The sequence below is a fragment of the Megachile rotundata genome, chromosome 6 (assembly GCF_050947335.1).
Source record: "Megachile rotundata isolate GNS110a chromosome 6, iyMegRotu1, whole genome shotgun sequence".
Taxonomy (NCBI): Eukaryota; Metazoa; Arthropoda; class Insecta; order Hymenoptera; family Megachilidae; genus Megachile; species Megachile rotundata.
The window spans coordinates 10178021-10196725 of NC_134988.1; the positions used below are offsets into that span (position 1 = coordinate 10178021).

General features: G+C 36.2%; 4 protein-coding genes across 7 annotated transcripts in view; all 4 read left to right on the forward strand.

The window, feature by feature from the left end:
- The window catches only part of Gad1 (glutamate decarboxylase), a 31527-nt gene extending 22453 nt beyond the window's left edge, over window positions 1–9074 (forward strand). For 2 of the 3 annotated variants that reach the window (XM_003703189.3, XM_076532325.1), the window contains 4 exons: window positions 157–235; window positions 1302–1451; window positions 2148–2342; window positions 3231–9074. In XM_003703189.3, the coding sequence (XP_003703237.1) occupies window positions 157–235; window positions 1302–1451; window positions 2148–2342; window positions 3231–3404 (598 nt within the window). In that variant the 3' untranslated portion in view covers window positions 3405–9074. The remainder of the gene's footprint in view (window positions 1–156; window positions 236–1301; window positions 1452–2147; window positions 2343–3230) is intronic. The other variant, XR_013038331.1, reaches the window with a different exon arrangement.
- Window positions 9075–10214: 1140 nt separating this feature from the next.
- Faa (fumarylacetoacetate hydrolase) lies at window positions 10215–13478 on the forward strand. The gene is made up of 8 exons (XM_003703159.3): window positions 10215–10391; window positions 10798–11027; window positions 11087–11227; window positions 11286–11539; window positions 11604–11810; window positions 12883–13028; window positions 13118–13235; window positions 13322–13478. The coding sequence occupies exons 1-8, from the start codon at window positions 10308–10310 to the stop codon at window positions 13396–13398; spliced, it is 1257 nt and encodes a 418-aa protein (XP_003703207.1). The 5' UTR covers window positions 10215–10307; the 3' UTR covers window positions 13399–13478.
- Window positions 13479–13566: 88 nt separating this feature from the next.
- On the forward strand, window positions 13567–15078 carry LOC100880937 (fas apoptotic inhibitory molecule 1). 2 transcript variants are annotated; one of them, XM_076532985.1, is made up of 5 exons: window positions 13567–13693; window positions 14297–14526; window positions 14575–14709; window positions 14800–14849; window positions 14905–15078. In XM_076532985.1, the coding sequence occupies exons 1-5, from the start codon at window positions 13602–13604 to the stop codon at window positions 15073–15075; spliced, it is 678 nt and encodes a 225-aa protein (XP_076389100.1). In that variant the 5' UTR covers window positions 13567–13601; the 3' UTR covers window positions 15076–15078. The 2 variants fall into 2 exon arrangements, with proteins under 2 accessions (XP_076389100.1, XP_003703208.3); XM_003703160.3 differs by having other exon boundaries at window positions 14584–14709.
- A 140-nt stretch (window positions 15079–15218) lies between these two features.
- LOC100881052 (cilia- and flagella-associated protein 263-like) lies at window positions 15219–18494 on the forward strand. Its single transcript, XM_012284988.2, has 8 exons — window positions 15219–15357; window positions 15413–15535; window positions 16079–16292; window positions 16347–16583; window positions 16647–16879; window positions 17513–17712; window positions 17943–18109; window positions 18166–18494. The coding sequence occupies exons 1-8, from the start codon at window positions 15285–15287 to the stop codon at window positions 18233–18235; spliced, it is 1317 nt and encodes a 438-aa protein (XP_012140378.2). The 5' UTR covers window positions 15219–15284; the 3' UTR covers window positions 18236–18494.
- The last annotated feature ends 211 nt before the right edge of the window (window positions 18495–18705 follow it).

Consider the following 18705-nt stretch of genomic DNA (forward strand, 5'->3'; position numbering starts at 1 on the left):
TGCCTTTTTTCAGCCATCTTTGACAAAATTGACAAGTTCAATAAAATTTACCAACGCTTCTAATTCCTAGCAACAAGTTATCCTTGCAATATTCGGACAATAATTTTCTTCAGACTAATAGTTTCCAAAATTACATAGCTGGGGTAATGTTCACAGAGCGGACTCCGTGACCTGGAATCCACACAAACTCATGGGTGCGTTGCTTCAGTGCTCGACCATTCACTTCAAGGAGGACGTAAGTCAGAAAAATTGCATTTTAAATTATGCAAAAGTAAAATTATGAGAAATTATTCGAGTCTTGTTCAGAATTTTTCACGTCCACCGTGTTAAACATTATCGACGGACCAAGATCGTGGTCCAAGCGAAATTCCGATCTCCTGGAAGGGTGATGACACAACAGTGGCTGCATTCCGAGGGGTAAACGTACACGTCGGAACGCAGCACTGCAGGAATTTAATTAAACTAAGAGATAACATATGTTACCAACCGTACCACGACGGTTTGCCCGAGGGTTTGCCCCTCCACGTTCGCCTGGTTATTGCTAACTCAGAACTTCCCTTTCGGATATTAAAATTCCGTGCACCGGCTGCCGCCAAACGTTTTGACGGGGGTTGTACACACTTCTTTCTCCGTTATCGTTACTTTCTTTCTGTACAAAGAAAATTCGGTGACAATATTTTTATAGTAAATAAGTTGAAATGAAAATACATTGAAAGATTTTCAAGTTAAGGTTAACTGAGAAATTCATCGTTGAGAGAAGATAATTTTATCTTAAATTAATTTTAATTTAAATTAAAGTTGACATATGAACTTCCTTCTAATATTCAATATTTTACAACAGTAACGACATTAAAATCCAATACATTCTGAACTTGAAATATATTTATTATATTTTTGCAAAAGGAGGGAAATTGTTTTGGGCTTTCAATTTATTGCACACCCTTCGGAAGGGTTAGGTTCCAGGCTTCCAATTAACTTTTACGACGCAAGACGCGAAGAATCGGCGATTCGTGAGAGGACAATGGCGCACGGAAGGGCGGTTGAGTTTCAGTCGCCATTTTGTAAATTCAATATCCCTCAGTTTCCCTCTTTCTGCGCATGAGTTGAGCTCGTCCATATCGACCTGGCCGCGTATCTCTCTGCTTTGTTTGTTCCTTTTCGCGCCTGTCAATCAGAAACTTTCCGAACATGACTCGAAAACGCTCATTGTGATCCGTAGAACGGAGATGGAAAAAAAAAGAGGCAGACAAACCAGACGCGATGTTTCTACCCCTCGATGCATCCGCCTCTTTATTTTGCAGGGCCTGTTGATTAGCTGCAACCAAATGTCCGCTGAGTATTTGTTCATGACAGACAAGTTGTACGATGTTAAATACGACACTGGTGATAAGGTGATTCAATGCGGACGTCATAATGACATCTTTAAACTCTGGTTGCAATGGCGGGCTAAGGTAAATAACCTCAGTTGGTATTGATTTGTATTTCTGAAGAGTCAATTCATATTTCAATTTGAAAGTTTTACTGATTTGATTCTGAAAGTTTTACTGGGTGGATGTTTAATTTCTAATGTCATTTGATGTGACACATATGCGAATGTTTAATTACTAATGTCACTGGATGTGACACATATGTGGATGTTTAATTTCTAATGTCATTGGATGTGACACATATTTGGATGTTCAATTTCTAATTTCATTGGATGTGACACATATGTGGATGTTTAAATTCTAATTTCATTGAATGTGGCACATATGTGGATGTTTAATTTCTAATTTCATTGGATGTGACACATATGTGGATGTTTAATTTCTAATGTCATTGGATGTGACACATATTTGGATGTTCAATTTCCAATTTCATTGAATGTGACACATATGTGGATGTTTAATTTCTAATGTCATTGGATATTTCACATATATGGATGTTTATTTTCTTTCACATATGTGAATGTTTCTTTCTGAGTTCAAAGATCATATATTATCATTGCTTTTTAATATTATAAATTCTTTTTAATATTATAAATGAGGTCATTTCTTTTTTTTTGACATTGAGAAGATCATGCTGAAGAAACTGAAATATTTGGAGGATCAAGTGATGATATTTTGATGGGTACCATTTATATCACAAGGGTTGCTTCTGTGTTCCAGGGAACAGAAGGTTTCGAGAAGCACATGGATCGATTAATGGAACTTTCAGAGTACATGGTCAGGCGGATTAAGCAGATGCCTGACAAGTATTACTTGATACTTGAACCTGAAATGGTGAACGTTTGCTTCTGGTACCTGCCAACGCGCGTTAGGAATATGCCACACACCGCTGAGAGGATCAAAATCATAGCAGATGTGAGATTCACTTTATGACACTAAAACTTTCCTACTGACTTAGATAGACTTCATAGACTTCATAAATCAATATATATGTTGATATTATAATAGCAAGATATGTATACTGTCAGTTAATGTATACCCACAAATTATTAACATTTATGGATACATTTATTATACTCCAATGAAGCTTGTACCTCTTGTATATGATTAATAAGAAATTCTTAATGTAACCATATGTGTCTAAGTTGATAATTAAAATCAGACAATTATTGGTTCTACTTGTCAGAAGTTTAGTAGAGATATTTTTGATACAGAAGTCCTGTAAGATTAAGGAAAAACATGTTTGTAAATTGATAGTCAAAATCATACAATTATTGACTCAACCTGTCAGAAGTATATTAAAGATATTTTTGATACAGAAGTCCTATAAGGTTAAGGAAAAACATGTTTGTAAATTAACAGTCAAAATCATACAATTATTGGTTCAACCTGTCAGAAGTGTATTAAAGATATTTTTAAGACAATAATCCTGTAAGGTTAAGGAAAACATGTTTGTAAATTAACAGTCAAAATCATACAATTATTTGTTCAATTTGTCAGAAGTATATTAAAGATATTTTTGATACAGAAATCCTATAAGGTTAAGGAAAAACATGTTTGTAAATTAACAGTTAAAATCATACAATTATTGGTTCAACCTGCCAGAGGTGTATTAAAGATGTTTTTAACACAAGAGTCTTGTAAGATTAAGTAAAACATGTTTGTAAATTGACAGTCAAAATCACACAATTTATTGAGCCAGCTTGTCAGCATTGTATTAAAGATATTTTTAAGACAATAATCCTGTAAGGTTAAATAAAACATGACAAGTCCTAAAATAAATAAAAAAATGTATGTTCGCAGATATGTCCTATTTTGAAAGGTCGAATGATGCAAGCAGGTACGTTGATGGTCGGCTACCAACCCGACGATCGACGACCCAACTTCTTCAGGAACATCATCTCGAGTGCCGCCGTAACGGAAGCGGACGTCGACTTCCTGCTGGCCGAGATGGACCGGTTAGGCCACGACCTGTAAGAAACCTGCCTATTTTAATTAGCCGCGTAATCAGCGACTGATATCGCGACGTAGCATCGAAAGTGATTCCTGCTGATATTAGAGATTCGAGCAGGATATTCGCGTCGCGTTTCATTACGTGTACAAAATCCGGAGGCCAATTTCGAGGATCGCAATCATGGTTAATAATTTAAGACGTGAGCTGATTCTCTCCTTTTTCTTCAAATGAACATATCTACTTCTGAAACTATTCTATTTTTATTTTTGGATGATCGGTAGTACGAATGTAATAAAGTAATTGATATATTTTAATTATATCTTTGTTACGAGGAAGGTATCCTACCGATTTTAATAATAATAGATGAAAAGATTTCTGTTTCTTCATAGACTTTTATCTCGTGCTGAATTATTTAGCGAATTTTTGCATAGTCTTAATTGTATTCAAAGGTGATTTAATTATTAATATCGGTGTTCGATACCTTTCTCGTTAGATTAATGTCAATCTGTCAACATCGATTCACGAAATTTACCATAGCCGTCAATTTTGAAGATAAATCTTCTTTTGAAGATAAATCTGTAGAGAGATTATAATAGAAGAGTCGTGAAATATAACCTTGAACTATACAAGAAACTTTCGAGCTTGAAATTGAAGACAGAGAGAGAGTCAGTGAACGAATCATCATCAGTTCGTAGTTACGAGAAACGCTTGTTCAACATAATTACAAAACACAGCTACTGAACATCAGAAAGGATACTCATAGCACGTAAGTTCTCTAGGTGTAAGGAACAGCATACAGCATATCCGTGAAACGAAGAGTCAACTTACAAAGCTCTAGCGACGCTTCCGGCCGTAAATGTTACTAGTTTTCATTCCTCGATGCTACACGTTCTCGTTAAATGACAAACAGTAGCAACGAGTCGTAAACGATAGTGAAATAATAGTTATGCTTCGATAGCTATCTTGTTTAGGTTCAATTGAGTTTAATTCGTCGATAAGTTTCAGCTGCGTTAGCCTGGTCTCTTTGGCCCCGCAAGACCCGTTTCGGGATTTAAGAATTCGATCGTTGGTTTAAGTGAAATGTTTAATAGTGAAAACCGTGGTTCTCAAATTTGGAGTAATTTTTGTTGAAATTTCGAATTGGAGGTGAATGTGTATCTGGTGGGTTGGCAGTGATGAGCAACGTATTTGGAAATTTGGAAGTTGATATTTAGAAATTTTCAATTATACAATTTTCTATTTCCCCAAATTCCAAATTCGCTAGATTCCAAATTCCTCAAATTCCAAATTCCCCAAATTCCAAATTCCCCAAATTCCAAATTCCCCAAATTTCAAGTTCCCCAAATTCCAAGTTCCCCGAATTCCAAATTCCCCAAATTCCAAATTCCCCAAATTCCAAGTTCCCCAAATTTCAAGTTTCCCAAATTCCGAATTCCCTAGATTCCAAATTCTCCAAGTTCCAAAATTCCCAAATTTCAAATTCCCCAAATTCCAAATTCCCCAAATTCCAAATTTCCCAAATTCCAAATTTCCCAAATTCCAAATTCCCCAAATTCCAAGTTCCCCAAATTCCAAATTCCCCAAATTCCAAATTCCCCAAATTCCAAATTCCCCAAATTCCAAATTCCCCAAATTCCAAATTCCCCAAATTCCAAATTCCCCAAATTCCAAATTCCTCAAATTAGAAATTCCCCAAATTCTCAATCCCCCAAATTTCTATCTCCCCAAATTTCCAGTTCTCCAAATTCTCAATCCCCCAAATTTCAAGTTTCCCAAATTTTTAATTCCCCAAATTTGCAATTTCCAATATTCTCATTCCCTCAAATTTCCAATTCCCCAAATTCCAACCCCCAAAATACCCATTTCCCTAGTTCTCAATTCTCCAAATTCTCAACCCCTGCATTTCCAAATTTCCAAATTTGTAAATTAAAAAATATAAAAAAAGTCTGCAAATATCTCTGCAAACACCGTGCCCATCCAGTGCCCGTGGACTATCCTCCGGGCACTTCTGCCCAACATATTAAAACAATCCAAAAATATTCACAATTACTCACAAAATAATTTAATAATTTCACAAATTCGAGATCATCGTTCTCTCACGAACGACAAAGTACAAAAGAACATTTCTATCGAAATTCGAGTATAGAATAAAACTCCTCTAGTCACCAATGTACGCAATCCTTTGTTAAATATATTTGTTATCGATTGTTTGCAAGAGTATAGAACGGAATGGCCCGCATTCAAACGTTATTATTTACTGTTGAATTATCACCGAACGGAGAGTAATATTTAATAATATAAATAAATATATATTACATAGGAAACTTGCAAGAAAAGGTATAAATGTATTTGAAGGGAAAAAAAGATATAAATATATGAAGAACAAAGCGTATATTATATATATAAATATATATATATATATATTTAGCGTTGAGATTTTAAAATACGAAAACACAAACCCATGAAAGTACATGCTTTTTCAAGTATTCGTGCGAACGGTTGTCATTTAGTTCGTCGATTACCTTTCTACTCTCGTTGAAAAGTCTCGTCTTCTTAGTGATTAGTTTCATAGTTTTAAGAACGAGTTACACATTGACACGGTATTTTTCAAACAATTTGATCGCTAGCTTGTCATCCTCCTTTCATCGAATAAACGATAAACTATGATTTCTGTTGTTCATTTTCGCCCGACGAAAAAATAGCAATCTGTTCGACAAGAAAAGATAAAGAAAGAAACACTAAGAACGACTCTATTTCGATTCACGCTCATCGAGTTAACAAAAGAGGATGAATCTAAGCGTAAGTAATTACTAAACGATATCTAGGTGTATATTAATAAGAGATGCGTAAATCTATTTATTGTAAATCTACGAATTTACCTATGTTCTATTTTTCCCGTCGACTTTTACCGAGCCGAGTTTCGTTCGAAGAAAAAGAAATATTGTGTAGAATTCAGGTAAACGAGCCAACGGGGAATTTCGTTTTCGTGTAATTCGTAGCGTTAATATTCCTGTTCCGTAAGGTGAGATCGTTGGATATGAAGGTTGACGGGAGACAGAGATCGAGATATGTATTTTTGAAGAACGTCTGACCATGATACTGATACCTGCAAAAGAAGACACTCTATTGAACCGTTGTTATTGATTATCTACAATTTTATCGGCGTTGTACCTTTTTTTCACATACAGTCGTATACTGCCGACTGAATGGCTGACTTTCGACGAATTCTAGAATCGAAAGATTTATGACATTGATAACGTTAACAATAGACAAGTATGGTGGTGAGTGGACTTTCTTCTAAGTTTGGATTTGGAGATTTTTTTTGATAAGTTGGGATTTGGAGATTTGAGTTTTGCTGAGTTGGGTGTTTGGAGTTTTTGGGAATTTTGCTAAGTTGGAGATTTGGAGTTTCTGGGAATTTTGCTGGGTGGGGATTTGGAGATTTGGGAATTTTGCTAATTTGGAGATTTGGAGTTTTTGGGAATTTTGCTAGGTTGGAGATTTGGAGATTAGGGAATTTTGCTAAGTTGGGGATTTGGAGATTTGGGAATTTTGCTAAGTTGGGGATGTGGAGATTTGGGAAATTTGCTAAGTTGGGGATTTGGAAATTTGGGAAATTTGCTAAGTTGGGATTTGGAGATTTGGGAATTTTGCTAAGTTGGGGATTTGGAGATTTGGGAATTTTACTAAGTTGGGATCTGGAGATTTGGGAAATTTGCTAAGTTGGGGATTTGGAAATTTGGGAAATTGGCTAAGTTGGGATTTGGAGATTTGGGAATTTTGCTAAGTTGGGGATTTGGAGATTTGGGAATTTTACTAAGTTGGAAATTAGGGGATTTTGGAATTTTGCTAAGTTGGGATCTGGAGATTTGGGAAATTTGCTAAGTTGGGGATTTGGAAATTTGGGAAATTTGCTAAGTTGGTATTTGGAGATTTGGGAAATTTGCTAAGTTGGTATTTGGAGATTAGGGAATTTTGCTAAGTTGGAAATTTAGGGATTTTGGAATTTTGCTAAGCTGGGTTTTAGGGATCTAAGAATTTTGCTAAATTGGGGATTTGGGGATTTGAGTTTTGCTGAGTTGGTATTTGGAGATTTGGGAATTTTGCTAAGTTGGGGATTTGGAGATTTGGGTATTTTGCAAAATTGGGATTTGTAAACTTGGGAATTTTGCTAAGTTGGGACTTGGAGATTTAGGAATTTTGCTAAATTGAAAATTTGAGTATTTCACACCTTTACAATTCTTTTGGACTATTTGATAATTTGTGAACTGCATAATTTGAGAATCTGACTACTCTTGTTTGAAGATTTCCTATTGTTAAAATTTAAGTAACAGCATTTGGAAATTTTACAATCTAATAATTCTCCATATTCTTAAATTTGAAAGTTTCCAAACTTCAACTACGAAGGAAGTCCACTCCACCCCCAAGTACAGTAGCGAAGAATAATATATTTCTATTAAAAAACATTCAAGGACGCGCTTTAACAGATCTGACACTTTGAATACCACGTCAAAATTATAAAAAACACTTCCTAGGATCAGAAATATATCTAATAGCAGAATAACATTAGCAATAACGTCTTGTTACAATTATCCCTTAAAAGTCCTCTCCACAAAGATTGATTTGAAATATTTAACAATATTATTTACAGTTAAAATATGACGTGGTACTCAAGGTTAATTGCGAATGTAAATGTAAAAAGGACACGACGATTTTGTATATCGTTCTTGTGCCCATTTCTTTTGGAATGAAAAATTTGCACTTACAATGGTTTTGCGGCACACTTTGTTGCACCCAGATGCACCGTTATAAATTGTTAAGTTTAATTTAGTATATATATTATTACATATTTAGTTGTTGAACAATTACGTTAAATATTTATTTGTTTTTATACACCTTTGATTAACACACTATGCACCGTTGCACACTTTCATTGTCAATTAGAGATGCACTCACATTGGTGTAACTAGAACTCTCCTCTGGGGTGAGTGACTTCACTAAAAATATCAAATATCACTACAAAAAACGTATTTTTATTTTGAGCTATAGTAAGAATTGCACTCTTTGTAAATGATATTTCACCCAAATATTTTTATTAACACAAAATTTTTATTGTTTTCGTATTTCAATAATTATGAGTCAGTTTCACCCCAGTTCTCTAGTTACGTCAACGTTGTACAGAATGGAGAAATTGGCACAAGTAATAATTCACGTTGGTCAATTCCTTTCCTCGTGATTTGTCACACAGATAAACCAGGGCCAACAACCCTGACCTCATTATCGTTAATTAGTAGATCTAAGTTGATGGCGATGTAAGGTGAAGAACAACAAAGTCCCACGTCTTCCAAAAAAAAGTATTGAGATTGTTAACGATTTAGAGAGTGCCTCGAGTGCTTCGAGGTAATCTATCCTTTATGCACTGTACGTAATTACAAACGAGAATACATTTATATCTATATACAAATAGGTGAGAATTCTATATAAATTATGTATATGTATGTACACGTGTGCGCGAAGCTCTGTTGGCGATTATAAGAACGAAAGGAGATGGACTGTTTAAAAGATTCGCTCGACGATGTGACGATGTTTGCTTGGTCAACGATCTTGTTGTGTACGACAAGCATCACCTATCCACCTAATTGACCTTATTATCCACTGTATATCAATGTCTAATAAACTGCTGTTATCCCAAACTGTCTATTATTTTCTTTCATCACAAATATTCAGAATTATCGTCGGTTAATAGATACATTTTAATTTTAGGTCAAGGTTTCAGATAGATTTATGTATTTACCAAACCTTCTGAGATTTAATTTGTCCCCTTGAAAATTAAAAAAAAAACATTAATTTTGGCTAATATTTTTTGTTCCAGATAGGTTTACCTGTTTATTAGAATTTTTTACATGAAAATCGACTTTAAAATTTTCAATATAAAAAATTAATTTTGGGTGAAATTCTGGTTCCAGATAAATTTACCTCTTTAACAAGCCTTCTGAGATGAAATTTATTCACTTGAACATATAAAAAAAAAACATTAATTTTGGGTAACATTTTGGTCCCATATAAATTTACCTCTTTAACAAACTTTTTGAAATGAAATTTACTCATTGAAAATTAAAAAAAAAATTAATTTTAAGTAACATTTTAGGTTTCAGATAAATTTACCTCTTTAACAAACTTTTTGAGATGAAATTTACTCATTTGAAAAGTTAAAAAAAAATTAATTTTGGGTAACATTTTGGTCCCAGATAAATTTATCTCTTTAACAAACTTTTTGAAATGAAATTTACTCATTGAAAATTAAAAAAAAAATTAATTTTAAGTAACATTTTAGGTTTCAGATAAATTTACCTCTTTAACAAACCTTCTAAGATGAAATCTACTTACTTGAAAATTAAAAAAAGAAATTAATTTTGTGTACATTTTACTTCCAAATAGATTTACCATTTACCAAACCTTTTCAAATTAAATTTATCCACTTGAAAATTTTCTAAAAAAAAATTAAGTATCCATCACTAATTTCCTGTAAAGTAATCACGCGTATGTTTGTGGGTGTTCCCACAGAACTACGTAAGATCATGCAATCATTACGAAACATGGGTGTCGACGGATCTGTATGATAACATAATCATTAAACTCGTTTTTGTTTTACATTTCATACTTCATATTTAACACACAAAAATATCGAGTCCCCAAATATTTTTCCACGTTAAAATACATTTTAATACTGATTCAATAATTAAGTAAAAAAACAAGAGAGAGAAAGAAGTAGGAACCAGTAAGATTGGGGAATAGTTGATAAACAGGTGAATAAATTATCCTATGAAAACAAGTTGACCTTGACGAGCCCCCAGCATAATTATCAGTATCGTTACAAACAGTTTCAGTGAGTGTTTCGAATCAGTCGATCAGAAAAAGTCGTGATCATGCATTCCTTCGTGGAGTACTCCGCTAACTGCGATTTTCCTATTGAAAATCTACCTTATGGCGTCTTTTCGACAGCAAATAACGTGAGTATAGATACAAAATACTCTCTCATAAACAGAAGCAAGATTTATAGGTTATATTCGAGAAAAATTAAACATTCTTTTTTAATCACAATTATTTCCTACAAACAGTAACGTTATATGAATATAACTTTAATGATACTAGTTATCAGTGCAAAATCATTATTTGTTTACTACAAGTATAATTCTACTTCAGTTTATACAAAGCGCCATCTGTCGGCAGCGCGAACAGTAAAAGGCGCACATTTTCAAACACCGAAACAGTTATCGGTAAAATCAAACCAAAAATTTAGTAAAAAAGTAAATTTCCAATGAACAAATCTTTAGTTTATTCACAGTAAAACATACTCTTGAATTTCATATCAATTTTTGAATGTAAACTACATTATCGAACGATGGTAATTTTCAGTCCCGCAAGAGAATAGGAGTCGCGATCGGTGACGAAATATTAGATCTCTCCCTGATCTCCCATCTCTTCGACGGGCCATTGTTAAAAGACAATCAAGACGTGTTTCGCCGCGATTGCCTCAATGATTTTATGGCCCTGGGGAGACCCAGTTGGTTAGAAGCCAGGAACAAGCTTCAAAGTTTGCTGTCAGCCAGTAACCCGACTTTGCAGGAAGCAGACACTCGTTCGAAGTACGACATAAATGATTTAATAGCAAGAACAACAATGACCTACGTATTTAATCTTGCAGGGTGTTCGTGAAACAAAATGAAGCAACGATGCATCTGCCAGCGAAGATCGGCGACTATACAGACTTTTATTCCTCTATTTATCACGCCACGAATGTTGGCATGATGTTCCGTGGAAAGGCGGACGCGTTGATGCCAAACTGGTAATCAATTATCCTGCAACTTTGCCTCTTCAGGGTTTCAGTGAAAATTCTTCTGCAGGAAATATTTACCCGTCGGTTATCATGGAAGAGCAAGCTCGGTAGTTGTCTCTGGTACGCCGATAAGAAGACCACGTGGACAGACACTTCCGGTGGAAGGTGCAGCTCCAGCTTTTGGTCCTTCCAGGTCGATGGACTTTGAACTGGAAGTAGCCTTCTTCGTTGGGGGACCTCCCACCAAAGTGGGTGATCCCGTTCCAATTTCTGAAACCTATGATCATATCTTTGGGTTTGTCACCATGAACGACTGGAGTGGTAATGTTTCAAATGTTATGATCAATTTATTTTGACATGTAATAATGTAATAAATAATTTGTAGCTAGGGATATACAGAAGTGGGAGTACGTTCCTTTGGGTCCTTTCGGTGCGAAAAATCTGGGGACGACCATATCTCCTTGGGTGGTTACTATGGAGGCTTTGAAGCCTTTCGAAGTTGACAATTTCCCTCAGGATCCTGTTCCATTTCCGTATCTGCAACATAGCGAACCTTGCAACTTTGATATCAGGCTGGAAGTTGATATAAAATGTGAGTACTGGGTGGATCATGTGAAATAAGCTGTCGAATCTGAAGTCTGTATTTCAGAATGACTTCACGTTTGTCAAATGTCCATAGAAACTTGTGTTTCCACATCCACAAGTTCTTGTATTAAAGACACTCCGAGGTCCCTACGTTCCGAAATACCTATGTCCTGAAATTCCAACGCTCCGAAGTTCCTACGTCCCGAAATTCCAACGCTCTGAAATTCCTGCGTCCCAAAATTCGAACGCTCCGAGGTCTCTACGCCTAGAAATTCCAACGTTTGGAAATTCGAACGCTCCGAGGTCTCTACGTCCCGAAATTCCTACGTCCCAAAATTCCCACGTTTCGAAATTCCAACGCTCCGAAATTTCTATGTCCCGAAATTCCAACGTTCCGAGGTCTCTACGCCCCGAAATTCCAACGCTTGGAAATTCGAACGCTCCGAGGTCTCTACGTCCCGAAATTCCAACGCTCCGAAATTCCTACGTCCCGAAACTCCAACGCTTCGAAATTCCAACGCTCCGAAATTTCTATGTCCCGAAATTCCAACGTTCCGAGGTCTCTACGCCCCGAAATTCCAACGCTTGGAAATTCGAACGCCCCGAGGTCTTTACGTCCCGAAATTCCAACGCTCCAAAATTCCTACGTCCCGAAACTCCAACGCTTCGAAATTCCAACGCTCCGAAATTTCTATGTCCCGAAATTCCAACGTCCCGAAGTCTCTACGCCCCGAAATTCCAACGCTTGGAAATTCGAACGCTCCGAGGTCTCTACGTCCCGAAATTCCAACGCTCCGAGGTATCTACGCCCCGAAATTCCAACGCTTGGAAATTCGAACGCTCCGAAATTCCTACGCCCTGAAATTCCAACGCTCCGAGGTCTCTACGTCTCGAAGTTCCAACGCTCCGAAATTCCTACGTCTCAAAATTCCTACGTCCCGTAGTCCCCATATTCCGACTTCTCCACTCCCCAAAATTCCAAAGCACCAAACTTCCAAAATCCCAAAATTCCAAAGTCTCAAAAAAGCAACAGGTCTCACAACGTCAAATATCTAATTTTTCACCCACATATTCTGCAGCTCCCAGCGGTGTTGTCACAACGGTTTGTCACAGCAACTACAAGTACATGTACTGGACACCCCGCCAGCAATTAGCTCACCACACCGTGACAGGATGCAATATCAATCCGGGGGATTTAATGGCTTCCGGTACAATAAGTGGCGAGGTGGGTCCGAAATTTTTGTCTGTATAAAATCGTCCATGACAAACAATAGTGAAACATTCTTTTTCTGTTTTGATTATCATGCAATTCAGGCTTCCGATTCTTTCGGTTCTATGCTCGAGCTCGCATGGAAAGGCACCCGACCTGTACCGTTACGAGATGGCACAAACAGGAAGTTCCTGGAAGACGGCGACGAAGTGATCATACGAGGTACGTTCACCGCGAGTTTTAAAGTAGTTCAAGCTGTCCATAAGCATGATTTTATCGACAGCTCTGACTTGTTAACCATTTTCCAGGTTACTGTGTCGGCGATGGCTATAGAATTGGTTTCGGATCGTGTGCAGGGAAATTATTGCCTGCCCATGCTGTATAATTCTTCTGTTCTCTATATCTGAAAAATTGTTATTCTTATTTTTTATGTATGTCACGAATAAAGGGTTGATATGACTTGTATACGTAGTTGTGTGTTTATTGATGACGTAGTCGAGTTATAAATAAATCTGATTGTTATGACCGAGTTTAGATGAGTGAAATTGTAACACACTGTGACGTAGAGTGACTAGTTTATCGATTCGAATGATGGCCGTGGTAAATTCGATCAATAAGGAGGCCAGAGCAGGTGCAGGTGGAACGGAGTATTCGGAGAACATGGCTGCTATCCTGTTGAAGTGAGTAAAATGCGAAAAATTTCGACTGTCTTTAATTTTCTTTTTATTTACGTGCACTTTAATCGTTTTTTGTGTGTGCACTTCTAGGATATGTCTAAGTAATTCGAGTTAAGGAGCATTAAACGTAATGGGAAACTTAATATTTATTTATCTATCTGTTATTAAATTGGCAATATTTCGCATTACAAAGGAGTCACGAGCTATAAGTAGGATAAAAAAATTAACTCAGATGATTGATCCAAGTTATTTGAACAATTTTAATAAATAATTCCATGGGAAGTAAAATGTGGATCTTGTCAATTTAAGTTTTTAAGTTGAGTAAATATTTCTTTGTAACTTTTAGTCGATATCCTACTATTTAACTGGATCAATCGTGAACCAGACCTTAAAAAAGCATTGCCATTTCTCTGTAAAATTTCACGAAAATTTCTAAAAACTTCAACACCCAAAATATAAAAGAATCTAAAATTCAATCCAAATTTTCTAAAATTTAAAGTTTGAAGATTAAAGTTTTCTAATCGCTAAAATTGAACGTATTAAACATTTTTAACTGTCCAATCTCCTAAAAATAATTTGCTAAATTCTGGAATATAAATCTGTTAGAAGTTTGCATAATATCGAATTGCTCGACGAACCGACTGCAAAATGGGACGTCCCTTTGAGCGACGGAAACCACGTGATAGAGTTCGAACACGGTACGGCGACAGGTCGTCGATTGGTGAAAATAGATGGCAAAGAACTGATCCACCGAGATTGGATGTTCCATCTGGTTGGAGATGAAACGTTCACGTTCAACGGTAACAAATTCGTGATTAGAATCGATCCGATCCCAGGTAAAAATTTCCAACATCGAGTATTATACAATCATTAATCATATAAAGCTCCGATAGGTTTAAAGTATTCGTACACCTTGTGGGTTAATGGGAAGAGCTACGAGAATTTCATTCGGGCGCAGTCGAAAATTTTAGAAACTTGGTTGGCTAGTGTTGGTAACGAAGAGTACAGGATAGTGTTAAGTAATTAAAAAGAAATATATAAAATATGGAAGCAAGGATTATATTATATCGTCATTGTATTTAATAAAATGTCATTTAACTATTTTGTAGATAAGCAAACGCAGACTGTTTGGATAAACGGCGAGGAGATCGAGACAGAGGTAAAAATAATTCCTTGCTCGTGTTTGAAGAAATATGGAAAGTCTTTTGTTCCAGAACGAATTTACCGACGACGGCGCAGAGATATTGTTCCCCATAGGAGATCTCGTAGCTTCGATCAAATCCTACAGCTCCGGCCAAAAAGAAATCGGAATAACGTACACTTTATACATCGACGACATAGAAATCGAGAAAGAAGTGCCTCTAAAAGAATCCGACGACGTCTGAAATCAACATGAAATTTACTGTCTTACTGTTTCACTTCGTGAATTTTACTTACACTTTGTATATAACACAATAAACCACATGGCAATAAAACGACTCTCATTTATGAACTGAACATAGCTAGTTAGTATTCAGATCGCCGTATTCCGGAAGACAATTTTGAACATGTTTTTAATTTTATAGTATATACTAGATTTTTGTAATCCGCAAAAATGTCGATGAGAGAGAGCATAATTAGTATTGGGTCTCGAATGTTTCAGAGACATGATGATATGCACTTTGATGGTATGTTTCATTCGAAATTCTTTAGTTCTAACCTGAATGATTTGCTCGATTACAGTTATGACTATTGAGGAACTGCATCAGATGCAGGATGACCTTCTGCAGAAGATCTGGATGACCACTCTTGAAAACGATGTGTACGAACGTTATTTGACGCGATACAATCCTCAGAGTCTCAAAAGTAAATGTTTCATAAATCCACGTTGCATGGAATTATAATACAGAGTTACCCTAATTAGTTTTATATGAACAATTTCATCAAGCTTATTAACCCCTTGCACTATTTTGACGAGTCTGACTCGTGACGCACTCATACTTCGGTCGTGATCAATTTTACTCGAATGTTTACGCTTCAACTTGGAGTTCAAGTCCAATTATAATTTGCATAATCAACGATTGTATAATAATGTATTGACATTTCAAATTTTTTTGTCTGTTTTAATATTGTAGCTGTAATTAGTCGCACCTGACAAATAAGTCATAGTGCAAGGGGTTAGGCAATGTAAATCTAAACCTGACTCAAATGTAACTTTCTATGAAAAGTCGGTTACTATGAACTGGGTCATTGACCAGATTCTAACGGTTTATTATGTCAGCCTTAGGTGTGTATTTAGATATAAGTAGATAGGATATGTTTGACTAAATTTGGACCCAAAATGTGGACTACCGATCAGAAACAACTAAAACAAAATTAAATAAAATAACAAAAGCAAATCTTTTAAAGCCGTAGCGAACATACTGGATAGAACAAGACGTACTCGTAGAGTCACCATGTTAATGATGCCCAGATCATCGCGAATGAGTTTCCGCGAAAGTATAATAGCGTTACACGATCCGAGTAGACGCAGCGTCCTCAGCATGGACAGCTTCACCAGCCTGCACTCCGGAAGTCGATTTGGAAGCCAGATAACAATGGGAACATCCGGTGACACATCGAAGTTAGTAAACCGCGAACTGAATTGCGTCGTTCACTGGCTGATTTAATTTATCAGGATCACGATTGCTCATCGAATGACGATGGCGAGGAACGAAGTAGAAGAGATGAGGAAAGCTCTGGAGAAAGTCCGAGAGACGACCACGAAGAAGAGAACGTACTTAAGGGCAGAGCTCGAGGAACTCGAAATTCGCATCAGCGAAACTCAAGAGGCGAAAGAAGAATTCGAGGAGGATGTCGTGGCGAAAGGTGTGAATCGTATCACGGGGAAAATTCCAGCAGAGAAAATCGTCAGGTGATTGAATGCGGTGTATATCAGGAAAGTTCACGATTTTCACGCGCGAGTTCTCTCGCGAAGATTCGTGGAGGAGTGGCTGCGATCGGCGAACACGATTGTGGAACGACTGAGGCTGAGAAGCGCGACGCTGAGGACGCAGATCAAAAGGGCTCAACAACAGCTGATTCAGAGGGAGGAGCTCGGAGAGTCGCTTCACGTGGTTGACTTTGAAAAATTGACCATCGAGAACCAGGATTACGTAAAGATGATCGAGGAGAAGAATCGCTATGTGATTGATATGAAGAGAATCGCAGGTGATCAATCTTCCACTGTTAATGGACGATATTACACTGTATTACCAACAACAATACACTACATTATCAACAACAATAATACACTGTATTATCAACAATATTAACACTATATTATTAAGAACAATATTAACACTGAATGTCACATCGAAAATTTTATTTGAAGTTATCTGATGAATTTTGAGTAGCTTAGGTTTCACTGAAGTATCAGAAAGTGTAAGATAGTTTTGATGTTCTTCTTAAATTTTCTTTATGGATCTTTAAGTTCATCCTGTTGTCTAAACTTCTTAATCTCTAGCCTCATAAGATTATTAGTTTTTACTTATTTTCAAGATTTATCTGCATTTTATCCTGTTGATAGAACTTTTCCTTAGATATCCTCTGAATTAAGATTACTGTTTTCTATCAATAACTATGTACCTCTTCAACAGGTCATTATCATTTGAAACTCACACAAAGAAAATGTTCTCCTTAAATTTTCTTTGTGAATCTTTAAGTTCATCCTGTTCTCTAAACCTCATAAGATTATTAGTTTTTACTTATTTTCATGTCCCACCTATTGAAAGAATATTCCCTTAGTTACTCTCTGACTTAAGATTATTGTTTTTTGTCAATAACTATGTACCTCTTCAATAGGACATTATCACTTGAAACTCACACAAAGAAAACAGAAACTGAACAATCTAGTGACCACGTTGAATGAAGTACAACAAGAGACCATAGCGAAAAAAGAACAGATTAAAAATTTCTCAAGCGAACTGAAGGTTGTACAGGCCAAGGTGAATCAGAAAACTAAGCTATTGAAGAACTTGGTGACCTTCGTGGAAAATCACATTGTAATTCTCAAATATTTTACCTAAACGTATAAGTAAAGAAATGAATCTATTTAATCACCAGCATAATTTCTAACAAATTATCTTCAAACACGAATACGTCTGAACTTTCTTTAACTCCACATCGTAAACCAAAACTTCACCTCATCTTTTTGCAACCTAACCTAACACCTTACGTGTCTGATTGCTTTCTTATATCCTTGATTGTTAAGCTAAAATTCTTTCACATTTAGGCACCAGATATCCTAGACTTCGTCTACCTGCAAGCAGAGTTCCAGAAATTGGAGAAAGTGTTTAAACGACTGCAAAGACGTAGAGACATCGATCGAATAATATACCACACCTACAAAAAACGCTATCTAAGGAAAATTCAAACCAGCTCCGACTATCTATTCGCAAGGTACTCTCTTAAAAAATATTGGTTTCATCGATCTACTAACAAGTTACTTCTTTCAGTAAACATAGAAAGAAATTATCCGACACAAGGTACCCCGTTCAGTTCTTCCCAGAAAATCCCGCTTACTGAAAACGGGAAATGCAGTTGTATAGGTAAGAAATTACGCAGCCACTGTCACTGGTTACGCCACTGGATAATTGGAGTTACGGTGCTCGAAGCTTGAAATAAGCGTCCACTCATACTTTCCATAAGAAAGTCCAACAAAAAAAATACAGCAGTAAAAAAAAATACAGGAAGATACAAATAAAAATGAACTGAACTTTCATAAATATTTATAATTATTGTTTAACAAATATCATTAGATGTATTATTTAATAAATATTTACAATTATACGCATTTGATGTTTTCATCGATAACATTGCCCGAGTGATTACGACGAAGATCCTCCATTAACGCGCGAACATCTTGTGATGCAAAATTTTCTGCCGGTCGAAAGAATTCCCTTTCTATGCTAATGAATCGCGATCGTAAAGCTTCTGAATGTACCAAGAAATTTGAATCGGGTTAAAGATGGAAGGATTTTGGCGTGTGCCACGGT

Excerpts from the sequence above, each read along its gene's own strand:
- LOC100880937 (XM_076532985.1), top strand. The coding sequence starts at position 13,602 with ATGATGGCCGTGGTAAATTCGATCAATAAGGAGGCCAGAGCAGGTGCA. Across the intron at positions 14,710-14,799 it reads AGAGTACAGGATAGTGTTAA|ATAAGCAAACGCAGACTGTT; the intron begins GTAATTAAAAAG and ends ACTATTTTGTAG. Across the intron at positions 14,850-14,904 it reads GCGAGGAGATCGAGACAGAG|AACGAATTTACCGACGACGG; the intron begins GTAAAAATAATT and ends CTTTTGTTCCAG.
- Faa (XM_003703159.3), top strand. The coding sequence starts at position 10,308 with ATGCATTCCTTCGTGGAGTACTCCGCTAACTGCGATTTTCCTATTGAA. Across the intron at positions 11,028-11,086 it reads GAAGCAGACACTCGTTCGAA|GGTGTTCGTGAAACAAAATG; the intron begins GTACGACATAAA and ends TTAATCTTGCAG. Across the intron at positions 11,540-11,603 it reads CACCATGAACGACTGGAGTG|CTAGGGATATACAGAAGTGG; the intron begins GTAATGTTTCAA and ends AATAATTTGTAG.
- LOC100881052 (XM_012284988.2), top strand. The coding sequence starts at position 15,285 with ATGTCGATGAGAGAGAGCATAATTAGTATTGGGTCTCGAATGTTTCAG. Across the intron at positions 15,358-15,412 it reads TGATGATATGCACTTTGATG|TTATGACTATTGAGGAACTG; the intron begins GTATGTTTCATT and ends GCTCGATTACAG. Across the intron at positions 16,880-17,512 it reads TGATATGAAGAGAATCGCAG|GACATTATCACTTGAAACTC; the intron begins GTGATCAATCTT and ends CCTCTTCAATAG.